Raw genomic sequence first — 24,813 nt, forward strand, 5'->3', positions numbered from 1 at the left:
GTATTACATCTCTATTTTGCATTGTAGGGAGAGAAGCTTCAGTTCCTCTATCTGCACAACACACCTATATGCTCATTGATGGCTTTTTTTTTTTGGTAGTAGTGGTGGTGGTACTGGGGATTGAGTGCAGGGCCTTTGCGCTGAGCTACATTCCCAGCCCTTTTACAATTTTTTATTTTGAGACAGGGTCTCACTAAGTTGCCTAGGCAGTCGAACTTGTAATCTTCCTGCCTCAACCTCACAGAGGCTGGCTTGACTTTTAAAAATCCAGTCAACAAGCCTTTACTGAGCATCTGTTATATGCAGGAAACTGGGTACTTAACACAATAGGGAGCAAACCTGATGAGAGAAATAGACCAGGAAGCCAGCAATTATGATAGGTGTTATGGAAGAGGATGGGGAAAGCTGATTTCAGGTCAGCTGGCCCAAGGGTCAAGGAAAGCTTCCTGGAAGAGGTGATGTGAGGACCAGGGAAGTTTGTTTGAATAGGGGTGTGTGTGTGTGTGTGTGTGTAAGAATGTGCATGGCAGGGCAGAGGGTATTTCAGTGTTAGAGTGCATGCTTAGTATGTGCAAGGCCCTGGGTTCTATCTATAGCATCCCCTCACCAAACAAAAAAGCACAGCAAATTAGAGAAGTAGCGTGGTTTACCTGCAGGCAGGGGAAGAGAATGTGACCAGACTGTGGCTGGAGATGAACCATGGGAAGCAGGCTAGGGCTGGCTAGGCAGGGCTGTGGGCTAAGTGAGAAAGTGAACTTCATCTTCATCTTGGAGGCTGTAGGTGCTGTCAGGGGCCTGACACTTCCCTTGTCTCCTAGCCCAAGGTCTGTTCCCTGGCAGCCCTCTTTGGGCCAAGTTTCACTCTCAGCTTTAAGCAGGATAACCTTCCTTAATTCCAGATGTGCATGGCCAGGATGGATTTGACACTACTTGCTGAGGGAGGGCATGTGGCTGGCTAGATATCCCTCTCCTACCCTGAGAAACTGTCACTCTGGAGTCTGTGGAGCCCTGCAGACTAGTCATGGAGCCCTTGCTGAGTTCTGGCTGCTGCTGGGAAGTGAAGCCTAGCCATAGCTCAGAGCAGCTTGTCTGCAGAAGAGGAGCTCTATCCTCTTTCTTCAGCCCAGGGATCACACAGATTATTTCTATATGAGGGGAGGGAGAAGTAACACTATATAGTACCTGCATTCTCCAGTTCACCTTCTGCTTTTCTTCCAGGTACGGGTTGGGGCTGATGTCAGTGTCACCCCAGCATCTGGTGTTTCTTTGCTTTGGGGAGTAAAAGCTTATAACAAAGCCTATCTGGGACATTTTCCTTTTCTTAATGTTGGCTCAGTTCTCTGAGAGAAAGATGTATGTCTCAGTCATGTGTGGTTCCCCAAGGCAGCGTTTGGCATATAGAAGGTGCTCAGTGGACAAACATGTTAGGTCTTATCCTACAGTACTAGGTAACATTTATTAGACACTCTCTGTATACTTCTGTATACTTCTAAGTTCTGTAACTCACTGAATCAGTGTTAACTCATTTATTCTTCCCAGCAACCCTATGAGGTGGGCACTATTACATCCTTATATTTTGGAGGAGCAAACTGAGGCACCGAGAACTTAACCTGAGGTGATACATCTGAAAGGTTGGTGCCAAGATTTGAGTGTAGGTTGTTTGTTTCCAAAGCTGAGCTGTGTACTGCTTTGTTTTACTGCCTGTCTTTACCATCTTTGAAGAGCTTAGGTTAGCTTGTCAATAGGCTACCAGACCTGTAGGCGATGGTTATATCTTTGGGCTTAACAGATACTTTGCCAGAGCATTCTCATCAATAAATGCCGTGTTTAGGGCTTCTCTTTGAACTTTTTTTTTTGGTACCAGGGATCGAACTCGGGACCTTAACTCTTGCTAGGCAGGCGGCAGAACCACTGAGCTAAATCCCCGGCCCTCTTTGAACCTTTTGATTCTTGTGTTGGTCAGCTTTCTATCACTGCAGTGAGATATCTGAAATAATTAATTTGTGAAAGAGGTTTATTCTGGCTTTGGTCCCTGATCAGTTGCCCCATGTTGTTTTGGGCTGTGGTGAGGCAGCATATCATGGTGGGCACATGTGGTAGAGCAGAACTGTTTACATCCTGAGCCAGGGAGCCCAGAGAGGAAGGGACTAGGGCCCCACAATCCCCTTCCAGGGTATGCTGCCCAGTAACCTAAGGACCTCCAACTAGGACCTACCTCCTACAGGTTCTACCATCTTCCAGTAGCTCTACGTGGGGACTAAGCCTCAAACACATGAGCCTTTGTGGATCATTCAAGGTCTAAACTGTAACACAGTCATCATGCTCCTTGTTTGAATCTTCAGAATAGAGAAGCAGAAAGTCTTACAATTCCCTGGTCAGGAATTGTTCAACCTGACAGCTCAAGTGTTAGTACAGATGTTTTCTGGAACGAAACCTTTGCAGCCGGAGCCCAGGAGAGAGCACAGGCTAGATTTCCAGAGAAGGGTTTTGTGCCTCTGTTTTGGCCAACTCAAGAGAATTCAGTGAAAGCAGTCATAGATTTTTACTTGTCTTTAAAGTGAGGTTTGTGTGTGAGAAGCAGGTGTGGTTGCTTTTGATGTGTGGTGTTCATATCTCCTTGTAAGAGACCCTGCTGAGTGGAACTTAGAAGATTGACAGCAGCCAGCTGATGTCCTTTTGTACTTTCTAGTTTATGCCTAAACCATGCTTCCTCTTAGTGACAGGTCACATGGGTTGAAGGACAAGGCCATTCCTGCCTGAATGGGCCTCCTTTAATGACATTCTGCTGGGATACTCTCTACTGGGCTGGACAACACTTCTCAGAATCATCCTGTGCTTTCCTCCATCTCCTGTCTTCCTTCTCTGGAGGCACTGGTTCAGACCTGCATCATGTTCTGAAAGGCCTCCCTGTTCCTTTATCCATCCCAGACATCTCCTCTAATAGATCTTTTGTACCTTTTGTTAGATCTAATAGATCTAACCCCATCATGACATTGCTTTTCAGAGGACCCAAATTGATAGTCCTGGATGGACGACACTGTCTGCAAGGTTGTCAACGATCAGCTTGTACAAGGGAGGCTTTGGGGAGGAAGGGAACCCTCCTTGGTTTTCATTTGCTGGTTATGAAAAATGAAAGGTACAAATTCTGGACTTTGCCAGCTTTCTCTCACATGATTTCTTATCATCCTCTTAAATGAATCTTGGCTTTTGAGTTTGCAGTCTTTTGGCTAATGGGGCTGGAAAGAGACAGACTTATTTCTAGAGGACATGATAGATGATGGCAGAGTTGTGTAGTCCAATGCAGTGATTTCCAAGCCCATCAGTGGACAGGAGTCCAGTTGGACATAACTGATCACCATAGAAATTCCAATCTAGTAGATCTGAAGGGGACAGGAATCTATGTTAGGTGTTGGAAACTTGGAGTGAAAACTCAAGCACTAGTCCATGGAAGTCAGGAAATAGCAGCTCCATCGTGTAGCATGTCTCTAAACTGCTTTTCTGTATTCTTCATGTTTTCCTTTCTGACATAATCTGTGATCCCTAGGAGTCTCCAAGAACAAGCCAGCCAGTGGAGAAGGACATTTCACTTGATTCAGATATTGCCAGCCCCACTACTCCTGGAAAGCTCCTCAGACAAGGCACGGACAGTAGTCTGAGCAGTGCTGATGGCAAGGGACCGCAGGACAGAAGATCAAGTCCTTGGCTCCCAGGAAAAGAAGAGAATGAGAAGAGTGATCCTGCAGCTTTCACATGTCGGGTGACCCCTGGGGTGGACCCTGGGGTTGGTCAGCTTGCCAAGGGCTCTAAAAAGGGCTCTAAAGAGGACCTGATAGATGTAAGAGAGGAAGATTCCATGACAGAAGAAGCAGCAAAAGAGCTAAAGAGGGAAGCTTCTACTGCAAAAGAGAGCAGATCAGATGCCAGTGAAGTAAGTCACTATGGTGTCCCCTAAGTACCGGCCACCTGTACCCTCTGCTTCTATCTTTGGCCCTGTGCAGCTTCCTATCCCCACATCTTCATTACTGAGTCAGGAGCATCATTCGAAGGTGTGTACTGGGCTGTCAGCATCAGCCAGAAGCCTTAATTGTGACAAATATACCCAGACCCAGCAGGCAGTAAAATCCTGAGTGAAACAGCAAATGTGCTGGCACTGGAAATTTAGAGCAGAAATGAGGTTTTCCATTGGCCCCCTTCTGGGATGTTCATATTCTTCTCTGCTCCTGCTTGCTTACTTTTCCCCTTCCCTGCCTCTCCCTCTACTTCTAGTCTTGGTTCGCTGCAATCTGACCGAATTGTTCTGTTGAAGTTGTGTGTGTGTGTGTGTGTGTGTGTGTGTGTGTGTGTGTGTGTACCATAGTTGAGTGTGTTCTTCCCCAGCACAAGTATATTAGGTTACAAAAATATTTTTTTTTTGGCACTGGGGATTGAACTTAGGGCCATTGCACTGAGCTACATCTTGTCATTTTAAAATTTTTTACCTTGAGACAAGGTCTTAGTCAATTGTTAAGTTGTTGAAGCTGGGCTTGAATGTGGGATCCTTCTGCCTCAGCCTTCCAGAGTGCTGGAATTACAGGCTAGTATTGAACTCATTATGTGCTCAGGCTGGCTTCAGTCCTTCTGCCTCAGGATCCCATGTGCTGGGATTACAGGAGTGTGCTGTCATGCCCAGCAAGGAGACTCTTCTCCTTGATTTCAGTGGCTCTTACAGAGGCAGCACAAGACGTGGAAGTGGTTGCTTTTACCTGACTAGGCCAGTGACTAAAATGGACAGAAATATGTCTGAGTGGGGACAGCTTTTGGCATTTTAGATTTTCTAATCCTTGGTCCTCAGGGAAGATGGTGAGGGAATTCAGTTAGAGAGCTTTTATCTACTTCCTGGAAAAGGTACCATTTTTCCATTTTTTAGGGTAGCATCAAGCTTCTGTATTGCCAACTTTCTAATTATCTCTACTGCACTTGGCTCCTCTCACATGTGATGCTGGACTGATCTGATTCAGAGCATGGTTGTCTACACTCAAATGGGCCATCCAGCCCTGGCTGGTCATAGGAGACAGACTTGCATTGTGTGTCTGGAGAGAATGGCAGGCTCTTTGCAGTTTTAAGAAGAGGTAGATTTCAGTTTGGCTTGACTCTCTGCTCCCCTCTGGGGGATTTCTCTGTGTGTCTGTCTCCTTAGGATTTGGAGATTAGTGAATGTAAGAAGGAACCACAGCTCTCAGACTCCATGGCTTCTGACCCCAAGTCCTTCCTTGGCCTGGTGAGTTTGCAATAAGAGGAAGCATTGTGGGAGACAACAGCATGGATTTTTGGGTCCCCTGGGTTAAGTAATGTATCTGGCATCACAAAGCTAGTAAGTGGGGAAGTTAGCACTCAACGTTGGGTCTTGTTAGCTCCTATCTCTCAACCTGTTAACTACAGATAAGATCATTTGCCTATATATTTGCTATGAGCAGAAAGTGAGGTAGAGAAGTAAAACATGAGCTTTTCAACGTTAAGTAGATGTTATTGTTATTACTCTTACTGTGAGTGAATTGTCTATGAGATCATGTGAGCTGCTTCTAAGCTCTAGCCGGGATGTTACCCAAATCTAGAGGTTGTGTTTCTGGGACCACTGAGCAATGAGGCAAGGTACAATCCCTAGGTTTTGGCTGGGAGGGCTGCTGTGGTGTCATCTTTAAAGTTAAGGTTTTGTCCTAGAGTGCAAGCATCCATGGTTTCTTTGTCCCAGATCCTCTGCCCAGCCTTCTGTATTCCCAGTTTGCTATGTCTGAGTCTAGGGAGAGTAGTTGGGGTACTTTTTGGCCAAGCATTGCCTCTAAATACCTCCCTCCATCTGTTTGGAGAATGCAGATCAAAGGCAAGAGATTAGTGGGAGAGGGTCAGGGATGAGTAGTGATGATATGGAGCAGGGGGCAGAGGAATTAGGAGGCTGTGTGCTCTAGCCCTGCACTGAACCATGGGCTTAGGAGGCAGATGGCAGATCCAATATTTGGAGTAGAATTCAAACTGAAAGTTAAATGTCACCAAAAGAGAAAACCCCACAAACTAGGGAGGGAGGGAAAAAGTCATTGTTGTTGGCAAAAACCATTGATGAAGAGTAGCCATGTCATATTCAGCCAGTATCACTGAACTGGAAGCTAAGAGTGGCCCTCTCAAAGCAGCCACCATGTGGTGAAATGCGTCCATCATTTTTTTTTTTTCCTCTATGGGGTGGAGGGAGAAAGCCATGGACAGCATGGGTAGCCCTTGTCTGGGCGTCCCGCCATTTATCAGGGCTGATGACCCAACTGTCCCCATTAGCATGCTGTCGGACAGCAGTCCTTCACTTAGCCCAGCAGGATCTTGACCTCGGTGTGGGGTTGGTCCTGTGACAGCCAAAGGGCATTGAGGAGCTGGCCCTGGGTTAGCACTTGCTGCCTGTCCCAAAGAAGTCTGTAGGGAAAGGACTGCTAGTTAATTCCCATCATCCAGAGAGGTGCTTGTAGGGGAAGGGGGAGGGCTTGAATGAGCTGGAAGGAACCCACCAAACCTCATTTCCAAGCTGCCCACAGGTTTTCTGGCACTTGTGGTACCCTGGGTAGGCATTGAGGGGAGAGACAGCTGGAAAGTGCTGTGCAGTACATGTCCTGGACAGAGCTTGGGTTTTGGAGTCAGCCCCAGGGCCTGTCTGACCCCCATTTCCTTTGCTTATCAGCTGTGTGACCTTGAGCAAATTGTATGTGCTCCCCAGCCTGCTTCCACCTCTGTGAGTCTCGGTCTCCCAGGATTATTTTTTGCCCATGATTTTATTATGAAAAATTCAAACATCTAGAAAACTTAAAAGAATTTTACAGTGAATACTCACATACCACTTAGCATATGCAATAAATATTTTTCTATACTTGCTTTATCACATGTCTGTGCTTCTAGTTGGTGTTATTTTGAAGAGTAAATTAGTAGATGGCAACATGTTTATTTAGTATAGTGCCTGGCACGTAATGGATGCTTTTCTGGAAGGTTGGCATTAGGGGTAGAGGAGAGACAGAGTTGTGAAGAGACAGAGTTGACTTTCCTATCTTCACTGTCTCTAGGACTTTGGTTTTCACAGCCGGGTCACAGAGGACCTGCTAGATGGTGATATGCTTTCCCCAGTCCTGGATGGAGTCCACTGGGAGGTAAGTCTCTCTGGGTGCAGGCTGGGCTAGGGTCTCATTCTCCATGGTAGCCACTTTTTGGGATAGCCCACAGTGATTCTTGCCCATCCTAGCATGCTCTTCTGGATGTTCTCTCCCTTTTAATTCCTTAAGGCATGGCTCTGACTGCACATTTGATGGGGGTTCTGACTGTTCCTACTCTGTTGCTGCTGTATATTTATCCATTTATTCATTCATTGAGCAATTGAGGATTGACCATACCTGCTTATGCGCGAAGTGTTGTGGAGACTGGATTTTAAGACACTTCCCAACTTGGCCCATCCATCCCTTCCAGCTTCATCCTCAGTCCATCTGCCCCATCAGCTGAGTCTGCCCTTCATCCTTCCTGAGCAGCCCTTCTACCTCACCTACTGCTGGGCCTGCTGCTTCCTTCCCCTTCTGCCACAGCAAGCTCTTTCTGGTCATGGAGGCCCACCTCTGAAGCTCCCTCCTCCAAGCAGGATGAATTGTTCCTACTCTTTGCTCCCTTTTGGGCTTCTTGTTTTCTTTTGTGGTTATGTGTCTTCCTTGTCAGATGTACCCTCTGTGTGGGCACAGATGACATCTGACCCAGGTAGGGTACAAAGATGACTGAAATGAAGATCCTGTCCTCGAGGATTTAGACAGAGGATTGGTTTTTTTTCTCCTTTCTGGGTTGATCAGAGAGATTCTAGCACATGATCTCTGCAAGTTTAGGGAGCATTTGGTTTCAGTGAAATAGAATTTTATTGGGTAAAACAAACAAGATGTTTAGTATAAAGCCAGCCTGTAGTCCTTAGTGAAATGCTGGGACAGGCTAGAGTTTTCAGGTTGATTGCATTTGAGTCCTTCATGTTCCTCCTGGGTGTGTCTGATGCCTTCCTGGGCTGTTACCTATCTACCAGGTTTCTGATAGACTTTGGTTACCCTATTTGTGGTACTGGAGGAACATAGAAGTACAAACAAGGGCAAATTGGAAGTCAGAAAGAGTTTGGGGCAGGTAAATTGTTAGGCCCCTTTGGGAGCAGGTGAGTGGGAGAGCTACTGAGTTGGTAGAATGTGGGTGGGTAGGTCGGGGTGAATTCAGTTGTTCTGGCTCTGAAATTTGGCCAATATCAGAATTATTTGGGAGCTTTAAAACTGGGAGATTTCTCGGTCCTATCTAAGACCTAATGAGGCCAACAGCCTCTTTTTGGCTTGGTATAAAGTAGTAGCAGAGCTTGACTTGGGTTTGGTTCTCAGCTAAACCCCCCTCCCCCCATCCTGAGATAGCCAGCCCTGGCAGAGGAAGTCCTAAGTTACACCTGAGCCCAGCCTGTTGAATGGTAGGCAGCGCTGGATGCTCAGGTTGGCTGACCAACTAGAGCTCTTAGTAGGGCTCAGCCTGTAGCTCTCTTTGTATTCAGGGTGTGTGTGGTGGGTTGAGCAGGCAGGTGGAACTGGAGGAATGAGCAGCACGCCTTTTGTGGGACAGACAGAACCCTAACTGCAGTCTCCTTTGTCCTTCCTGTGGGCTCTGACCCATTTTGCTGCATTGTCCAGTTCTCTTCCAAGGACAAAACCATAGAGGCTTAGACCTGAGCTAGCCTAGTTTTTGTTCATTTAAAAAGTGTTTTGTGGGCTGGGAGTGCAGCTCCAAAGTAGAGCTCTTGCCTAGCATGGCTGAGGGCCTGGGTTCAATCTTCAGTACCACAAAGTGGGGAAGAAAAAGCTTTATTGAGCTACATGGTGGTACCTCAGTTTATGACCTTGATTCTTTCCATGATTCTAGTCACAAACTGAATTGGACAAAACCCAAATCAAATTCAATTGTTAAGTTCAGTGTTGACCTTATGGGGAAATTTGATTCAGTTTTTGTCAAGTTCGGTTTGCTACCAGAGTCATGGAGAGAATTGAGTTCATGAACTGAGGTACCACTGTGATTGACATAAAATAAGGTACATATTTAAAGTGCACGGGGCTGGGGATTGAGCTCAGTGGTTTCACCGCCTGCTATGCAAGCGCAAGGACCCGAGTTCAATCTCTGGTACCAAAAAAAAAAAAGTGCACAATTTGATACATCTTACCACATGTATGAGGTGTGATCAAAAATATGAATGTTTAAATTTTTAAAAATTTGTTACAGTAAAAGACACATTGCCATTAATCCCCCTCAAAATCCTCCTCCTCAGTTTAAATACACTTGCCCAGTTGTTCTTGCCAGGAGAATTCTTGTGAAGCAGTTTTAGCAGTCTTCTTTTTTTTTTTAATCCTTTTATTGGTACATTTTAGGCATACAGTATGTTTATATTTATCATTGGGTGCTTGTACCTGCACCTCATGTATCTTGGTTCTTATTTTTTTCCCCATTACCTGTGCGCCCTTCACCCCTTCCAACCTTCCCTGTTTACATAGACTTCGTTTCCATTTTTTTTCTTTTCTCATAATTTTTCCTTTCCCTTCTTCCCTTTCCCCTTCCCTTTCCACCACCCGTACACCTTTGGACCTTTTCCTATTTCAAATTATCAATTATTCGTTTTAATCCTTATTTACACTTTCAGTTTCTCACACCAGAGAAACTATTCGGTATTTACACATGTGTGCCCTATTTATTTCACTTAAGAGTATGGCCTCAATATGCATCCATTTAGCTATAAATGTCTCTAGGTTGTTGTTCTTTATGTCTGAGTAGTACTCCATTTTATAAAAAAACCAGATCTTCTTTATCCAGTTTCCCGTTGATGGGCACTTGGGCTGTTTCCAAGCTTTAGCTATTACAAACTGTGCCGCTATAAACATGGGTGCACATATATCACTGTGGTATGATTCTTTTAATTCTTTTGGGAAGATACCCAGCAGGGGAATAGCTGGGTCAAATGGGACCTCTAGCCCTAGTTCTTTGAGGTATCTCGATACTGATTTCCATAGTGGTTGCACCAGTCTGCACTCCCACCAACAATGGAGAAGGGTTCCTTTCTCTCCACACCCCTGCCAGTATTTGTTATTGGTTGATTTCTTGATGATAATGCCAGTACAACGTACAGGAATCTATGGGACACAATGAAAGCAGTTCTGTGTGGGAAATTCATAGCAGTGAATGCCCATATTAGGAAAACAGAACTCAGATAAATAACCTAATGCAGAACCTCAAGCTCCTAGAAAAAGAAGAGCATAACAAACGCAAAGGTCGTACAAGAGAGGAAATTATAAAGATCAGAGCAGAAATCAATGCAATGGAGACTAAGAGAATGATACAAAGAATCAATGAGTCAAAGAGTTGATTTTTTGAAAGAATAAATAAAATTGATAAACCTTTAGCCAACCTTATCAAAAAAAGGAAAGAAAAGGCTCAAATCCATGCAATTAAGAACAAAAAAGGTGAAGTCACAACAGACCCAGCAGAAATCCAGAGGATTTCCTGTACTCTAACAAAGTGGAAAACACAGATGAAATGGACAGATTCCTAGATACATATGAATTGTCAAATTTAAATGAAGATATAGAAATTCTTTTTTTTTTTTTGTATATCCTTTTATTGGTACATTTTAGGTGTACAATATAATGACATTCACCATTGGAGATATGCACTTTTACATACTCTCTTGGTTCTTATTTTTTCCCTCTTCCCCTGCCCTCCCTTCAACCCCTCCATCCTTCCCTATTTACAAGGACTTTGTTTCCATTTTTTCATTTTCTCATATTAATTCCATAGAAGATATAGAAATTCTAAACACCCCAATTACAATGAGTGAAATTGAAAATGTAATAAAAAATTTACCAACAAAGAAAAGCCCAGGTCCTGATGCCTTCACTGCTGAATTCTACAAGACATTTAAAGAAGAACTATCGCCATTACTCTTTAAACTTATCAAGGAAATTGAAAGGGAAGCAAGTCTCCCAAATTCATTCCTGGAAGCAAGTGTTAACTTTGATTCCAAAGCCAGAGAAAGACCCAACCCCAAAAGAGAATTACAGACCAATCTCCCTAATGAACATTGATGCAAAAAATCCTCAACAAGATACTGGCAAACAGAATACAGAGGGTCATCAAGATGATCATACACCCTGACCAAGTCGGATTTATCCCAGGGATGCAAGGATGGTTCAACATTCAAAAATCAATAAATGTAATACACTAAATTAACAGAGTCAAGGACAAAAACCATATGATCATCTCGATAGATGCAGAAAAGGCATTTGACAAAATCCAACACCCATTCATGATAAAAACGCTACAGAAAATTGGAATAGAAGGTCTTTATCTCAACCTGATTAAGGCTATTTATGAAAAACCAACAGCCAACATCATACCAAATGGTCAAAAACTGAAAACTTTCATGCTAAAATCAGGAACAAGACAAGGATGCCCACTATCACCACTCCTGTTCAATATAGTTCTGGAAACATTAGCCACAGCAATTAGAAAAGAGAAAGAAATAAAAGGAATAAAGATAGGAAAGGAAGAAGTTAAACTGTCATTATTTGCTGATGATATGATACTTTACATAGAAGACTCAAAAAACTCGGCTAAAAGACTTCTAGACTTAATTGACAGATTCAGTAGAGTAGCTGGATATAAGGTCAACACTCAAAAACAATAGCCTTCTTATACACAAATAGCAGACTCACTGAGAGAGAAATTAGGGAAACAATTCCTTTTACAATAGCATCCAAAAAATGAAATATCTAGGAATCAATCTCACAAAGGAAGCAAAAGATCTCTACACTGAAAACTACAGCACTCTGCAAAAAGAGATCAAAGAGGATACAAGAAAATGGAAAGACATCCCTTGTTCCTGGGTAGGAAGAACCAATGCAGTGAAAATGGCCATACTTCCAAAACTACTACATAGATTTAATGCAATGTCGATTGAGATTCCAACAATATATTTCACAGAACTAGAGAAAACAATCCAAAAATTCATTTGGAACCAGAAGACACCTAGAATAGCAAAATCAATTCTAGGCAACAGAGACATGGCTGAGGGTATCACAATCCCCAACTTGAAACTATACTACAAAGCTACTGTGATAAAAACAGCATGGTACTGACAAAGAAACAGAGCCGAGGATCAGTGGAATAGATTAGAAGATGCAGAAACAATGCCAGACATACTTAGCCACCTCATCTTTGACAAAGGAGCCAACCACCCTCATTGGAGGAAAGATAGCCTATTTAAAAATGGTGTTGGAAAAACTGGATTTCAACCTGCCAAAGATTAAAACTAGACCCATACTTATCACCATGCACTAAACTAATATCAAAGTGGATTAAAGATCTAAATATTAAGACAGAAACACTAAAGTTGCTGGAAGATAAGTTAGGTAGAACTCTTGAAGACATTGGCATAGGAAAAGACTTTTATGAACAAAATCTCAGTTGCACGAGAACTAGCACAAAGAATCAACAACTGGGATCTCATCTTGTTAAAAAGCTTCTGCACTGCAAGCAAAGTCTTCTTTTGAGTGTCCTTGGTTGCACTGTCATGGCTGCCTCAGTGCCTGAATCAATTCAAACATTTACTTTTCATGGTCATTTTGACTTTGAAAAAGAGCCAGAAGTCTCACAGTGCCAGATCCAGTAAATAAGGTGGATGAGAACACACTGTAATGGTTTCATTTGACAGAAATTACTGTAAATGTTTGATTAATGAGGGATGATCATAAAATACAGTGAATGTATACATTTTAAAATTTATTACCGTAAAGGACACATTGCCATTAGCCCTTTTGAAAATAGTCAAAATATTCTCCTTGCTTTGAACACATTTGTTTCATCATTCTTGGCAATGTGTCTTTTAGTTTAATAAATTAAAAAAAATTTAACTGGGCACTGTATCTTTCCATCACTCCTTGTACAGTATATTCCTTTGAAACTCATCACAGTCAAGATAATGAATTATAAACAGTGAATTTCAAAATAAATCAGAAAAGTGATTGTAAAATTATTTCAGATAATACAGGTCAAAGTCCTATTTCCTGCAGCCTTCGTCTCATAGGCAGGGATTATGAATGGTTTTCATTAATATTTTTCATGTGCCTTTTTAGAAATTTTTCTGTGTATGTGTACACGTAACTTCTATTTGTAACTTCTTTTTTCTTTCCACAAAAAATTGAGATTGTGTTACCAAAAAAGCTTGACAATATGTACTTTAAATTTGTGAATTGACTCTTGACTTATTGACTCTGAATTATTTCATATAGACCTCCCTTTTGTTTTTACTGGTTGCATGGACTCCTGCTGTATGGATGCACCATGTTTTATTTAGCTGAGGCCTGGGTTTTATACCAGACCAAACCCTGGAGCTGACTTAAGGATAGAGGCGCAGTGTCTTGAGCATTCTTAGGCCAGAGGCCCAGGATCTGCTTGCTGTCTCTCCTTTCTGAAGAATGCTTTGCTTCCTTTTCTTGGGTGTAAAGGTCTAGGAAGCAAGTAAAACTCCACTCAGAGAACCTTCTTTCTGGGTATACTCCCAAGGTTTCCATTTTTTCTGGCTGGGGAGCTAGTTCAGTTTCTTTCAAAAATACAGAAGATGAAACAAGAAAGGATGAGGCAGAGAGACTTGGTCTGCTACTCGCCTCCAGTGTGCCTGCCTTTTCCCTCATAGTACTTGGCTTACAGCCCTGGAGTCCTTTCTGACTCAGGGCTCTGTCCCTCAATTACTATGATCACTGCACTTTGTTAGTTTGTTAAATGGAGTTGACCTGTGCCATTTTTTTTCCTTGAAAAGTGAGAGAGGGAGATATTTGATGAGGTTGGTGTGGATTTCAGAGGAAGACATGTTGTGAGTTGAGTACTGGAAGCACGGTGCGGGGTTGGGGGGCGCTGCATGCCCCTGTTGTTGTGTGCAGGCTCTGGCTTGGCTGATGGGATGAGGAATGGCAGCCCTGGCAGGGAGCCCTTCTGCTGCAGGCACCACGAGGTACTCACAGGCAGCACTGCTATTTTTAATGTAATTTGGGCGAGCTGGGTGTTAGCTCAAGCCATGCCCTTCCTTGCCCATCCAGATGGCAGAGTTAGCCACAGCTGCTGGGGCTCAGGCTGCCAGTGGAGAGGTGGGGGTGGGGGGTGGGCACAGGGCTAGGGACCCCTCTTGGGAAGATAGAGTGAGCTGTCTCCTGCCCATCTCTCCTGTTCACCCTTGTGTCCTAGAACAGATGGGGCTCCTGTTGGGGTGACAGAAGGAGTACACGTCCTAGAATGGGGACTGGCACTGGCAAAGGCTTTTCTTTTTCTTTTCTTCCTTTTTATTTTTTGTTTGCCTCAGTCTTGGGGAGAGGAAGAAGCATATGGGAAGAGCAGCTAACATTCATGGTGTGCCTTCTCTGGGCCAGGAGTTGGGCTTATGTACATGATCTCATTTGATCCTCAGCAGAAGCCCTGGGTGCTATGGCTTGCTATCCCACTGCACAGTGGAGGAGGCAGACTTCCCAGTCAGAAAGTGCTAGCACAGAGGGTGGACCCCAGGCTGACTGCACTGCTATACTCTGGGAAACACTTGAATCATCACAAATAATCTTTTTTTTTTTTTTTGGTACCAGGAATTGAACTCGGGACCTTACGCTTGTGAGGCAGGTGGTGGAACCACTGAGCTAAATCCCCAGCCCCCCAGTCCTTTTTTTTTTTTTTTTTTTAAACCAATTTGCTTAATTTGCCTAGACATCCACAGTTTCAAATAAGATTTTGGGGCTTATTTTTGAATGGATGTTAATCTCTGGCTGGGAGTGGGTGTCATTGTCCTGGGATGGGACCCATGTCCCCAGCAAGCCCCAAGTGGAGCAGTTGCAGGAATGCCAGTCTCTGCCTCCTTCCAGATGCCAGAAGGCACCCCTTTGTTCTGGGGCACAGCCTTCTGTTGCTTCACCAAGAACTCAGCTCCCCAGGATCCTTTCTTTCTGATATACTTACCAGCTGCCCTCCATTCTGCCTACTTAATTTTAGCAGTATCATTGGCACAGTTGATCAAGACCTCAGTGGATGTGGGTGGTCAGGGATCTCTCTGCTTTCTCTTTGCAGATGGCAGTGCAGGCTTCCAGCAGTAGGAGGCAGGTTTTGTTTTTCTTGTGTGTTCCCTTTCTGCCCCAGGCCCCTGGCCCTGTGTGTAGTGGTTGGGGTCATATGTTTCCTCCTCTACTATGAGCCTGGGGCTTAGTCAGGGCCCAGGAAGGTCCATCACAGGAAGGCCTTTGGTTCTGTGTCCCATGTGGCCCCTAGCCTCTTGAGAGCCACTCTTCAATGCTTTCTTTCTTTCCTTCTTTTTTTTTTTGTACTGGGGATCGAACTTCTTCAGTGCTTTCTACTAAGCATGGAGTCAGCAGGAGGGGGAGACCCCTACAATGCAGACCCTGCTAATATACTTTCCGCTGCTTCTTGTCTACAGGCTCAGGGGTTAGGAAGAGGAGACCAGGATGGCAGCCAGTCCAGCCGAGCAGAGCTCCAGAGCAAGCAGTCCAAAGGCTCAGAGAGGTATAATATGTGGGAGGATATCCTTGGAGAGCTGAGGGATGGTGTGCCTTCAAGATGGTGTGGACTTGGGCAGAATTCCTGACTTTCGTGGTTGGTGTGGCTCAGTTTGCCCCCTGCCTAAAGGCAGATGGTGAACTGGCTGGGAGGCTGTGCAAAGTGTGTGTGTGTGTGTGTGTGTGTGTACCCTGTGGAGCTGCATGATAGGAATGTTAAGCACTGTTTGGCAGGACTACACATGGCACCATGGTGGGGCTGAGGCTCTGTCCTCCTCCCTGGGTTGGGCTGATTATATTGTGTGCACCTGGTCCCAGGCCAGGACTGAAGTAGCCTGTTAAAGGCCTGGGGAGTGGAGTCATGCTGCAGGGTTGGTACTACAATTCTGAGCTCAGAGATGAATGTGGTGTGTGTGTGTGACTGACCCCCTGGGATTCCTAGTTTCTCTGGCCTGAGCCTATGAATGGAGAAGGGCCGCCACCCTGGAAGGGAAAGGACAGTAGTCATCCTCCTCTTAGACCTTGGAAAACTCTCAGCATTCTTACTTTCTTGATGCTACAGCCTCATAGAATATCTATAATCTGACCAGCCGAGTCTGGTATCTCTTTTTCTCTTTATTTTCCGCTTAGTTCTTCCATTTCTCCCTAGTCCTAGTGATGGTGCACTCTGGGAATGGACATGCATGTGAGTGTGTACAGTTCTCACTCCTAGACAAGCCGGTGCAGCGCATGGAGCTGCAGAGCCTGATTTTAGTCTAGGCAGTCCAGGCAAAAAGAGAAGGAATGTCTCCTTGCTGCACATCTGGCTGCTTTGCCCTGCGGCTGTCTGGGTTTGGAGCAGGGGTTGGGGTCTAGCTGGGCAGCAGCCATTGACCCAGCGATGCACACTGCACTCCCAAATTCTCTTCCCACTCTCCACCAAATGGAGGGTCTGACACTGCTGCTCTGGCTCACCAAACCAGGTTGTCTCCTCCACTTCTACATGGGGAGCGGCCCCAGAGTCCCCTTCATAGTCAGGTCACTGAAGAAGGGCCTCCAAAGACCCCTGAGTGGATGGAAGCAGGGGAGCCTGAGGAGGACTCCGTAACCAGCCCCATCCTGCTGGTGTCCCTCCAGAGGTAAGGGTGAGGGAGAAGTGCCCCTGGGTCATGGTGGCCCCTCTGTGTGCCATGGGTGTCTGCACTGGTACAGAGGAAGACAGAGGAGTGGGGTGGGCCTGGAGGTGGAGGCTGGAGCCAGGGCCAGAGGAGCAGCAGCAGCAGCAGCAGCAGGAACTGAAGAATGAGGAAATCTGCTTCATCCTTCTCCTCGGTCTACTGTTGAAATTGGGGTAGCCAGCCTGATCAGGGGAGCTTAGGAGCTCTTCACTAAAGATTCTCTTCTGTCCCCATGGCCTCTCTGCCAGGGATTGGGACAGAGTCTTTGCTACTGCCTTGGCTGCTCCTTTCTTGCCAGGAGGGCCCTTTCTCCCTGTCCCTCCTCACTTGTCAGCAGTCTGGTCACTCAGCATACCAGCTAGAGCCCTGCTGTGTGCTAGGTCCAGCGAGGGGAAGCTGTACACACTCAGGGCTCACTGAGACAGCTGAGAGGACCTTCTCATCCCAACCTGGTCCAGAGTCCAGTGCACATTTGCCAGTGCCTCTGCCCCCAGAAGGCAGAAGGTGCTGGTCTTAGGAGTCACCTGGTTAGGATGAGGCACTGGGGAGACTAAGTAGCAGTGATGCTCGATCAGCAGCATCCATTGAGCACTTCCTTCACTTGCCTTTCCCCTGGCTTTAACACAGTTGCTTCCTTATTGTTCTCAAGGGACCAGGCCCCAAGCCCAGCAGCTGCCCACAAGAGGGGCCAGTCCAAGGATCTGGGCCCTGGGCAGGAAGAGACCGAGGAGCCCAAGGAGAGGGTGGCAGTCAGTGCCATCCCACCAGTCTCTCCAGAGGTGTAAGGGCCAATTTTATGTGTCTGTCCCTGTCCTCACTGTACATAGATTGCTGGAGTGCCCATTCTTGGGTGGTGGGAAGGGGCTGCTCTGGCCTGGGAAGTGAGGTGCAGGGGGAGATAGACTACATCCCTGGTGCTCTGTGTGCAGCCTTGAGAGCCCCATGCTCTCACCACTGCTGATCCTTGTGTGGGTTAGCTTAGATCCTGGGGCTCCTGGCCAGGACCCAAGGTGTGAGGTAGATAAGAGGGCACCCTTCTGGTTCATTAGCAGAAATCCTATAAATCATGTTCCTTTTCTACCAAGCACTGTTTTTTTCTTGCAAACTATTTATTGAGGTGGTCAGATCTGAAGTGTATGAGTCGGTGATTGTTTGCATGTGTGCGTACCACATAGCCACCACTCAGATCTGACAGATAATGTTTACTCATGTCCCCTCAGCCCACCCACTTCAGGTCTCCACTCTTGTGGCTTCTATCTATAGATTCGTTTTTCTTGTTCTGCACTTTTATATAAACAGAACTACACAGTATACAGGATATATTTTGTGTGTCTGGGCTCAGAGCTCAATATGCTTTTTTTTTTTTTTTTTTTGGTACTGGGGATTGAACTCGGGTCCTTGCTCTTGCGCAGCAGGTGGCGAAACCACTGAGCTAAATCCCCAGCCCCTTCAATATGCTTTTGAGACTCTTCAGATAAGGAAATGGAGGCTCTGAGTGCAGAGATTTGGCCAAGGTTGAATCACTAGTTAGTTATAGAGTTAGGACTAGACTCTCATCACTACAGCCCCAGACTTCTGCCTTTTGGTTTGTAGCCTTTTCTCTAGATGGGGAAAGACAGGCACCACGATTTATGCATTGTTCCTTCTGTGAGCTAGAGGAACAAAGGACTTGGGGCTGACTGTGAGCAGAAACAGGTTTCTGCACTGATGACTCACAGGCAGTGTCACCCTGAGCTGCAGGGCACCTGAGCTCATGATGGCATGTGATTGCCGTAACATTGCAGAAGGCATGCAGGGGCAGGGTAGCCACATCTTTCAGACAGCAATACATTGTGTGGAGAAACCGCAACATGGGAATCAAGTGACCCTCCCAAGTTACCTTGCTGGCTGTAACACGCAGAGCAGGGTGCTTTCTGAATGTCGTTCAGAGAGGAAAATCTAGGCAGAGGTCAGAGGGGCCTCTTCCTCTGACCCTCCCTCTGGAGGAAAGCCTGAGGCTCTGGTTTCCTGCTGGCTGCTTTGGCTGGTTGATGCCCCGACTTTGTGTTTTTCTCCCATCCCAGTGATGCTGCCTGGGCTGGGTTCTCAAGATACTCTCCTTGACTGCAGGCTCAGGCGCATTGTCACCTCAGGAAGTGCCTTCTCTTCCTTTCCTGAGTCTTTTCAGGCTTCATGACTTCCTGTTAACTAATCTTCCTAGCCACGTGAGGCATCTCTTGGTTTTTGGGGTGTTGGGTGGAGCAGTTCTGTGCCTGACAGCTGGACAAAAGGGTTAGGAACAGGTTGCAGGTGAGAGAGAGTGGCTAGAAGGCTGGGCCTGGGACACAGGGATAGCCTCTTCTTTGTCTCTTAATGTTTTTTGTGAGGGTTGCAGAGAGATAGATAGGAAGTGAATTAAAACCACTGGGTTGAATGTGACAGGACATGCAATCCTTTTAATTCCAATCCCAGCTTTATTGGTAGTACGACCACTTCAGAATGTTTCTGGGGTGACATTTCTCCTACCTTCCACTCTCTGTTTCTCCTCCCTCCCTGCCTTCCTACCTTGCTTTCCCTCGAATGTCCCCCATGTCCCCAAGTTACTGGGTGGCCAGCTGGAATTGATTATACCCCACAGAGCCTTCCCTTTGTCACTCACTGTTGGAAACTGGGTCTTATGAAGGCTGACACCTGGTGGGCTGGCCTAGAAATCAGACCTGCCTCTTCCTCTGGTGTCTTCAGCTTTCCAATCATCCCCTCGATCTTGTGAGCGTTGTTCATTGTGTTGGACATAAGCGAAGCACTCTGGATACCCCGGGGAGGCAGAAGAGGCCCAGTGAAAAACAGCCTCATTTGCCATGCCAGGTGCAAGAGCAGGCTCATTGGTGCATGCAGCCTGGGCATGTGCTGCCATGCGATCTGATGCCCCATCTTCCTGCAGCATCGGTCCCTGGGGCTCCACATAGCTGCACAGCCCACAAGGGAGACAGACATTAAGGTACCATTGCAGGGAAAAAAGATGTTTTCAGCCAAGGTTGGAAATGAGTTGGAGGGTTGATGAGGCAGAGAGCTGCAGGGGGGAGGCTCTTTCCGAGGGCAGTGTTCTCAAAGGAGATGGCAGCCATGTCACTTACATCTGCATCAGTCAGACTGTCAGGGGACTGAGAGGAAGCCAGGATCTGAAAGGAGAGGACATGGAGCCAGGAGCAGAAAAGATTTGAAGGCGTGGCTCAAGATCAATTCTGGTCTCGGTTCTGGTTTTAGGAAAGAGGAAAGGATGGGTCTTGACGGTATTTCAGCTGCTTTTCTCCTCCTCTCTCTGGTATCAAGGGCTGCAGTGGGATTCCTAAGCCCTGTTTTCTTGTGCTGTTCTGATCTGTTCCTGCCCGCTGCCTTCCATCTGCTATGGTGTAGAGCTGGGGGGAGAAGTGTCTTTGAGTCCTCAGCAGGGGGGACTAGCATCTCTGTTTGACTCTTGCTGGGTCCTCTTTGATTTGGGTTCTGCCCACATGTTCCTGCTGAGGTGGACTGAGCTACTGTGCCAGGCCTGCAGCCCGAGCATCAAATTTTGTCTCATGGCTTAGGGACTAGGGAGTGCAAGCGTGGACTGGTCTTAAGAAAGTCACTTCAGGATGTGAAACACTATCCTGCTTAGGCTTTCATTGCTGGAGATTTTCTAACTTTCACTTTGAGTATTCCTTGAAGAACCGGAAAACAAAACAACAACCCTCCTTGCTCTATATAGACATCTTGTAAACTAATACCAATGTTCCTTGCCACCGGTGTCTGCATTCAGGTTAGCTCTGAATTTCTTTCACCCATTTTCAAACAATGAATAAACTCTGAGGAGATGAAAACCTGCTGGGGAAACAGCATAGAACCGCTGTTGCACTTTTGCTACATTTTTGTCTCAGAAGGATCAGCCTGGCTCCCTTAGTGGTGAGGGAGGGGAGTTTCCCATTTCCTGGACCTCTATGGGCTGTTTTCCCCCAGAACTGGGAACTGAACCCAGAGCCTTTGCACTGAGCTATACCACCATATCCTCAGCTTTTTTTTTTTTTTTTTTCTAATTTTGAGACAGGGTCTTGCTAAGTTGCTCCAGCTGGGCTCAAACTTGTGACCGTCCTGCTTCAGCCTTTCAGAGAGCCAGGATTACAGATGTGTGCCACTGTGCCTGGCTTCTAGGACTGTTGCAGACTTCAGGGTTGCTGCTTCTCCTGCGAGTTCATGTACATTGGTCTCCACTCAGTTTGGGAGGCAGAGAGCAGTCTCTGGGGACTGTTTCCAGATAGCTGGCATGAATCTCATAGAGCAAGCAGAGTCCTAGTGGGGCCATGGAAACAAGGCCCTGAGCCATTGTGGGGAAAAATCCATTGGGGACAGCACTTCACTCTCCCTGCTTCCACCAATTCTTAAGCTTCAGATTTCAACCTCAGGTCACAACCTACCAGCTGTGATGAGAGCCTGCCTTGGGCTACTCTTCTCCTTGGGGCCTTGGGCTTATTCAGCCACAGTGGGCTTGTTCTATAGTGCAGTTGTTGGCTGCATTGTTTTGCCTGTTCTGTGTGGCCTGAGTTGGGATTGTGGCTCTGACCCTGGACCCTCCCTTAGGATTCTCTGTGGGATGTTTTGTGTCTTCCTGGAACTCAGTGTTGGAGGTAGATGGATAGTAACTCTGCAGTGATAAGCTGTTCCCCTCCTGCAGGCCATCCACAGAACCTTCAGGTCCCACAAAACAGTTCGCAGAGCCTGCACTAAAGGTCATGGAAGAGGCAGTGGCGCAGGAACTTGAAAAAGACCGGAAGCAGCTGCTGGAATTGCAGCAAGAGAAGATGCAGCAGCTGCGGGAAAAGCTGTGGCAAGAGGAGGAAGAGGAGATGCTCCAGCTTCACCAGAGAAAGGAGAAGTCCCTTAGGTCCTTGTCCTCCCCTGTGGCCTGTTCCCTTGGTTATTCAGGGCCATGTGGATTGAGGGACACCCCTTTCTTGCCCTGGACACCACTAGGATGCCATGGTTCCACCAAGGATCCTCCTAGAAACTTTACCCAATAATTTCTGCTAATATCTCATTGGTCAGCCTTAGTTGCAAGGAGACTGGGAAATGCAGTCCTACAGCTTCTTTAGGTGCTAAAATAAAATCAGGGTTCTGTTAATAAGAAAAAAGGAAAGACACGGGCCAGGGATTTAGCTCAGTGGTTTCACCGCCTGGTGTACAAGCACAGGGACCCAAGTTCGATCCCCGGTACCAAAAAAAAAAAAAAAAGGAAAGACAGCCTACAGGTTGGGGAAAAATTTCTTTTCTAGCTTTTCCTCAGAGAATGAAACTAATATCTAGAATTTATAAAGAACTTAAGAAATCAAACCCCCTCAAAATGAAAGACTCTATGAAAAAATAGCCAGGGGAAATAAATAGATACTTCACAGAAGAAGAAATACAAATGGCCAATAAATACATAAAGAAATGTTCAACGTTGCTGGCCATTAGAGAAGCGCAAATTAAAACAACATTGAGATCCCATCTTATCCCAGAATGAATGGCTGTCATCAAGAAATTAAATAATAAATCTGGAGAGACTTCGGGGAAAAAGAAACCTTTCTGTATTGTTGGTGGGATTGTAAACTAGTACAACCACTATGGAAATCAGTATAGAGATTCTTCAAAAAACTAAAACTAAAGCTAGAAATTCCATTTGACCCAGCTATTCCCCTTCTAGATATCTTCCTGAAAGAGTTAAAGACATCCTATCACAGTGATACATGCATATCCATGTTTATAGCAGCACGATTCATAATACCTAAATCCTAAAAGCAGTCTCTATGACCATCAACAGATGAATGGATAAAGAAAAGACAAAGAGCAAAATAAGAGATAGATAATAGGAAGTAGGGAGATAGGTCATCTCAAATGAGAAGAGGATCGAGATGGAGGGAGGGGGAAGGAAAAGGGGATTGAAAAAAAAAGGGGGCAAATGGACATTGAGAAGGTAAGTCCATGGGTGGTGAAGATGTTATAAAAAAGCGCTAATGTATTTCATTTACTTGGCATTTTAACAGATAACTTCTGTCCTTTTTGGCAGAACATTCAAAAGGAGTAAAGAGTTATTATTTTTAGATCATATACAGAAAAATAAAATAAATATAAATATAATATACAATAATATATTAGAATGTAATAGAATATAATATTAGAATATAGAAAATATTTTATATACATGTATATATGTGTGTATATAAAACCTTTATGCTTAATTTGGAAAAAATAGGACAGAAAACCAACACCTGAGCACTGAGAGGGTTGGGGGCAATCCCTCCCATGAGCCCACACAGGATCTGCAAAGTCTGTCCTTCTGTCATGGCCCCTTGGGTCCCCTTCTAGGATGTTCCCAAAGAACAGACCCCAGCCTCCACCCCCCCACCCCCCCCATCCTCTTCTAGCAAACAAAGATTGAGGCTGGGGCCTACCCAAGCAGATTGGGCCTCCATTTACCTTAAGATATAGGAGGAGGGGACTTGGTGGGGCCTCCTTCTCTGCCCACCAAGCTTGTCCCTCTCCCAGGCCACCCTTGCTTGGCTTCCTATGCTTTCCATTCCCTGTCCTTGAACCTAGGGATCTTCCAAGAGCCATCCTAGTTTGTGGTGAACAGTAGCATCCTGAAAATGTCTGATCAGGGCCTGGAACATGGTGGATGCTCCATAAATGTTAGCATTTGCTTTTATTTTCAGTTGAAACTTCAGTTTTAGCCAGTCTTGACTAAGTGATTTCTCTGTAAGTAGAGCCTTACCTGGTTTCTCTTCAGAGTAGCTCATCAAGAGAACCCTGTTTCTGTTTACTCTAGAGGTTTTCTATGGGATGGGGCTTCCTCTCTACTGGGAAACTTCCTCTGGGTAGAAGATTGTGTAAGCCACAGATGATCTCATAAAAATATTTCTTGAATGAGAAGGCAGGTGGAAAAAGACAGGCAGGCTGACCCTCAGTTTCTTACTTATAAATGAAAACACTGGACTTCACTGCTAATGTTCCTGCCAGCTCTAACATTTTGTGTTGCTATGTGTAAATTTAGCTATGGGGAAAAGAGAAATGGTTTCTTGGGAATCTAGAATGAAGGATTTTTGCTTAACTCAAATTCCATCTCATAATGGAAGAGAGTGGTAGTGCTGATAACTTGAAATAGGAAACAATCCTAAATCTTTTTTTGGCTTTGGATTTCACTGCAGAGCTTTTCAAAGAAATTGTCTTTGGAATAATGTTGTTTTTAGGTCTGAATTCCCTGAGTGTATAGTGTACATCTCTTGGTACTGTGGGCTGCATGGGCAGGTACCCAAAAAGGCCGTAGTTTGTGTGAGCAGGGTAGTTTGTGTGCTTAGGGTGAAATGGTCAGTCACTGGTCTGTAGATAGATACCTTTCATGGGTTGTCACGGCTTGGTTACAGTTTGGGGACAGATGATGCTCTTCAAGTCCAGGACACACTTTATGTCTGTTATACCTTGTGTGCTTTTAGGGTATAACAGATTTTAAAACAATATTCTTGCTCTAAAGAAGCTCCCCGCCTTGCAAGGAAAACATAAATTACAATGTGTGATCAGGATGGCACCGGATAAGAAAGGTCCATAAAGAAAGTGTGGTAGGGATGTTGAAATGATGAACTTTGAGAGCGTTGGGAAGACATCTCAGAGAGGAGGAGCTGTGGGTTAAGTGATGAATAGGAGTTTTTCAGGAGAAAAAAAAATTTTAGGCAGAGGAATTAGCATGAGCAGAGGCCAAGAGGCAAGGAAGAGTGTGGTGGGATTTAGGGTTGATGACACTTCTGATGCACCTAGAACGGTGTCTCTAAGGATGGGGAATGGAAGAATCAGATCCAGAGTCAGGTTGGGTGGCTGTAACCTTCCTTGAGTGAGTGCCATACCCAGGTTGAACCTGTAGGTGAAGGAGCCTGTGAAGAGACACTGTACTGGGCCCAAACAGCCTGAGATCTGCTTCCTGTGGTAAAGAGTGAGGTTCACTCATAAGGAGGCATTATAGGGAGGCACAATGAACCCAGAGGCTGAGGTTAGATTTCTCTTTAATACTGGGGATGTTGTGTGGCTCC

General features: G+C 45.5%; 1 protein-coding gene across 4 annotated transcripts in view; it reads left to right on the plus strand.

Moving 5' to 3' along the window:
• Positions 1-24,813, plus strand: part of Cep164 (centrosomal protein 164) — a 72,387-nt gene that overhangs the window by 34,726 nt on the left and 12,848 nt on the right. For 3 of the 4 annotated variants that reach the window (XM_013076588.3, XM_013076589.3, XM_021237836.2), the window contains exons 8-14: positions 3,545-3,928; positions 5,177-5,257; positions 7,071-7,154; positions 15,512-15,597; positions 16,553-16,708; positions 17,397-17,528; positions 21,432-21,641. In XM_013076588.3, the coding sequence (XP_012932042.2) occupies positions 3,545-3,928; positions 5,177-5,257; positions 7,071-7,154; positions 15,512-15,597; positions 16,553-16,708; positions 17,397-17,528; positions 21,432-21,641 (1,133 nt within the window). The remainder of the gene's footprint in view (positions 1-3,544; positions 3,929-5,176; positions 5,258-7,070; positions 7,155-15,511; positions 15,598-16,552; positions 16,709-17,396; positions 17,529-21,431; positions 21,642-24,813) is intronic. The other variant, XM_013076592.3, reaches the window with a different exon arrangement.

This window comes from Heterocephalus glaber, unplaced genomic scaffold, assembly GCF_053883595.1.
Source record: "Heterocephalus glaber isolate CG9 unplaced genomic scaffold, H.glaber_assembly_v1.0 deba00001429, whole genome shotgun sequence".
Classification (NCBI taxonomy): Eukaryota; Metazoa; Chordata; class Mammalia; order Rodentia; family Bathyergidae; genus Heterocephalus; species Heterocephalus glaber.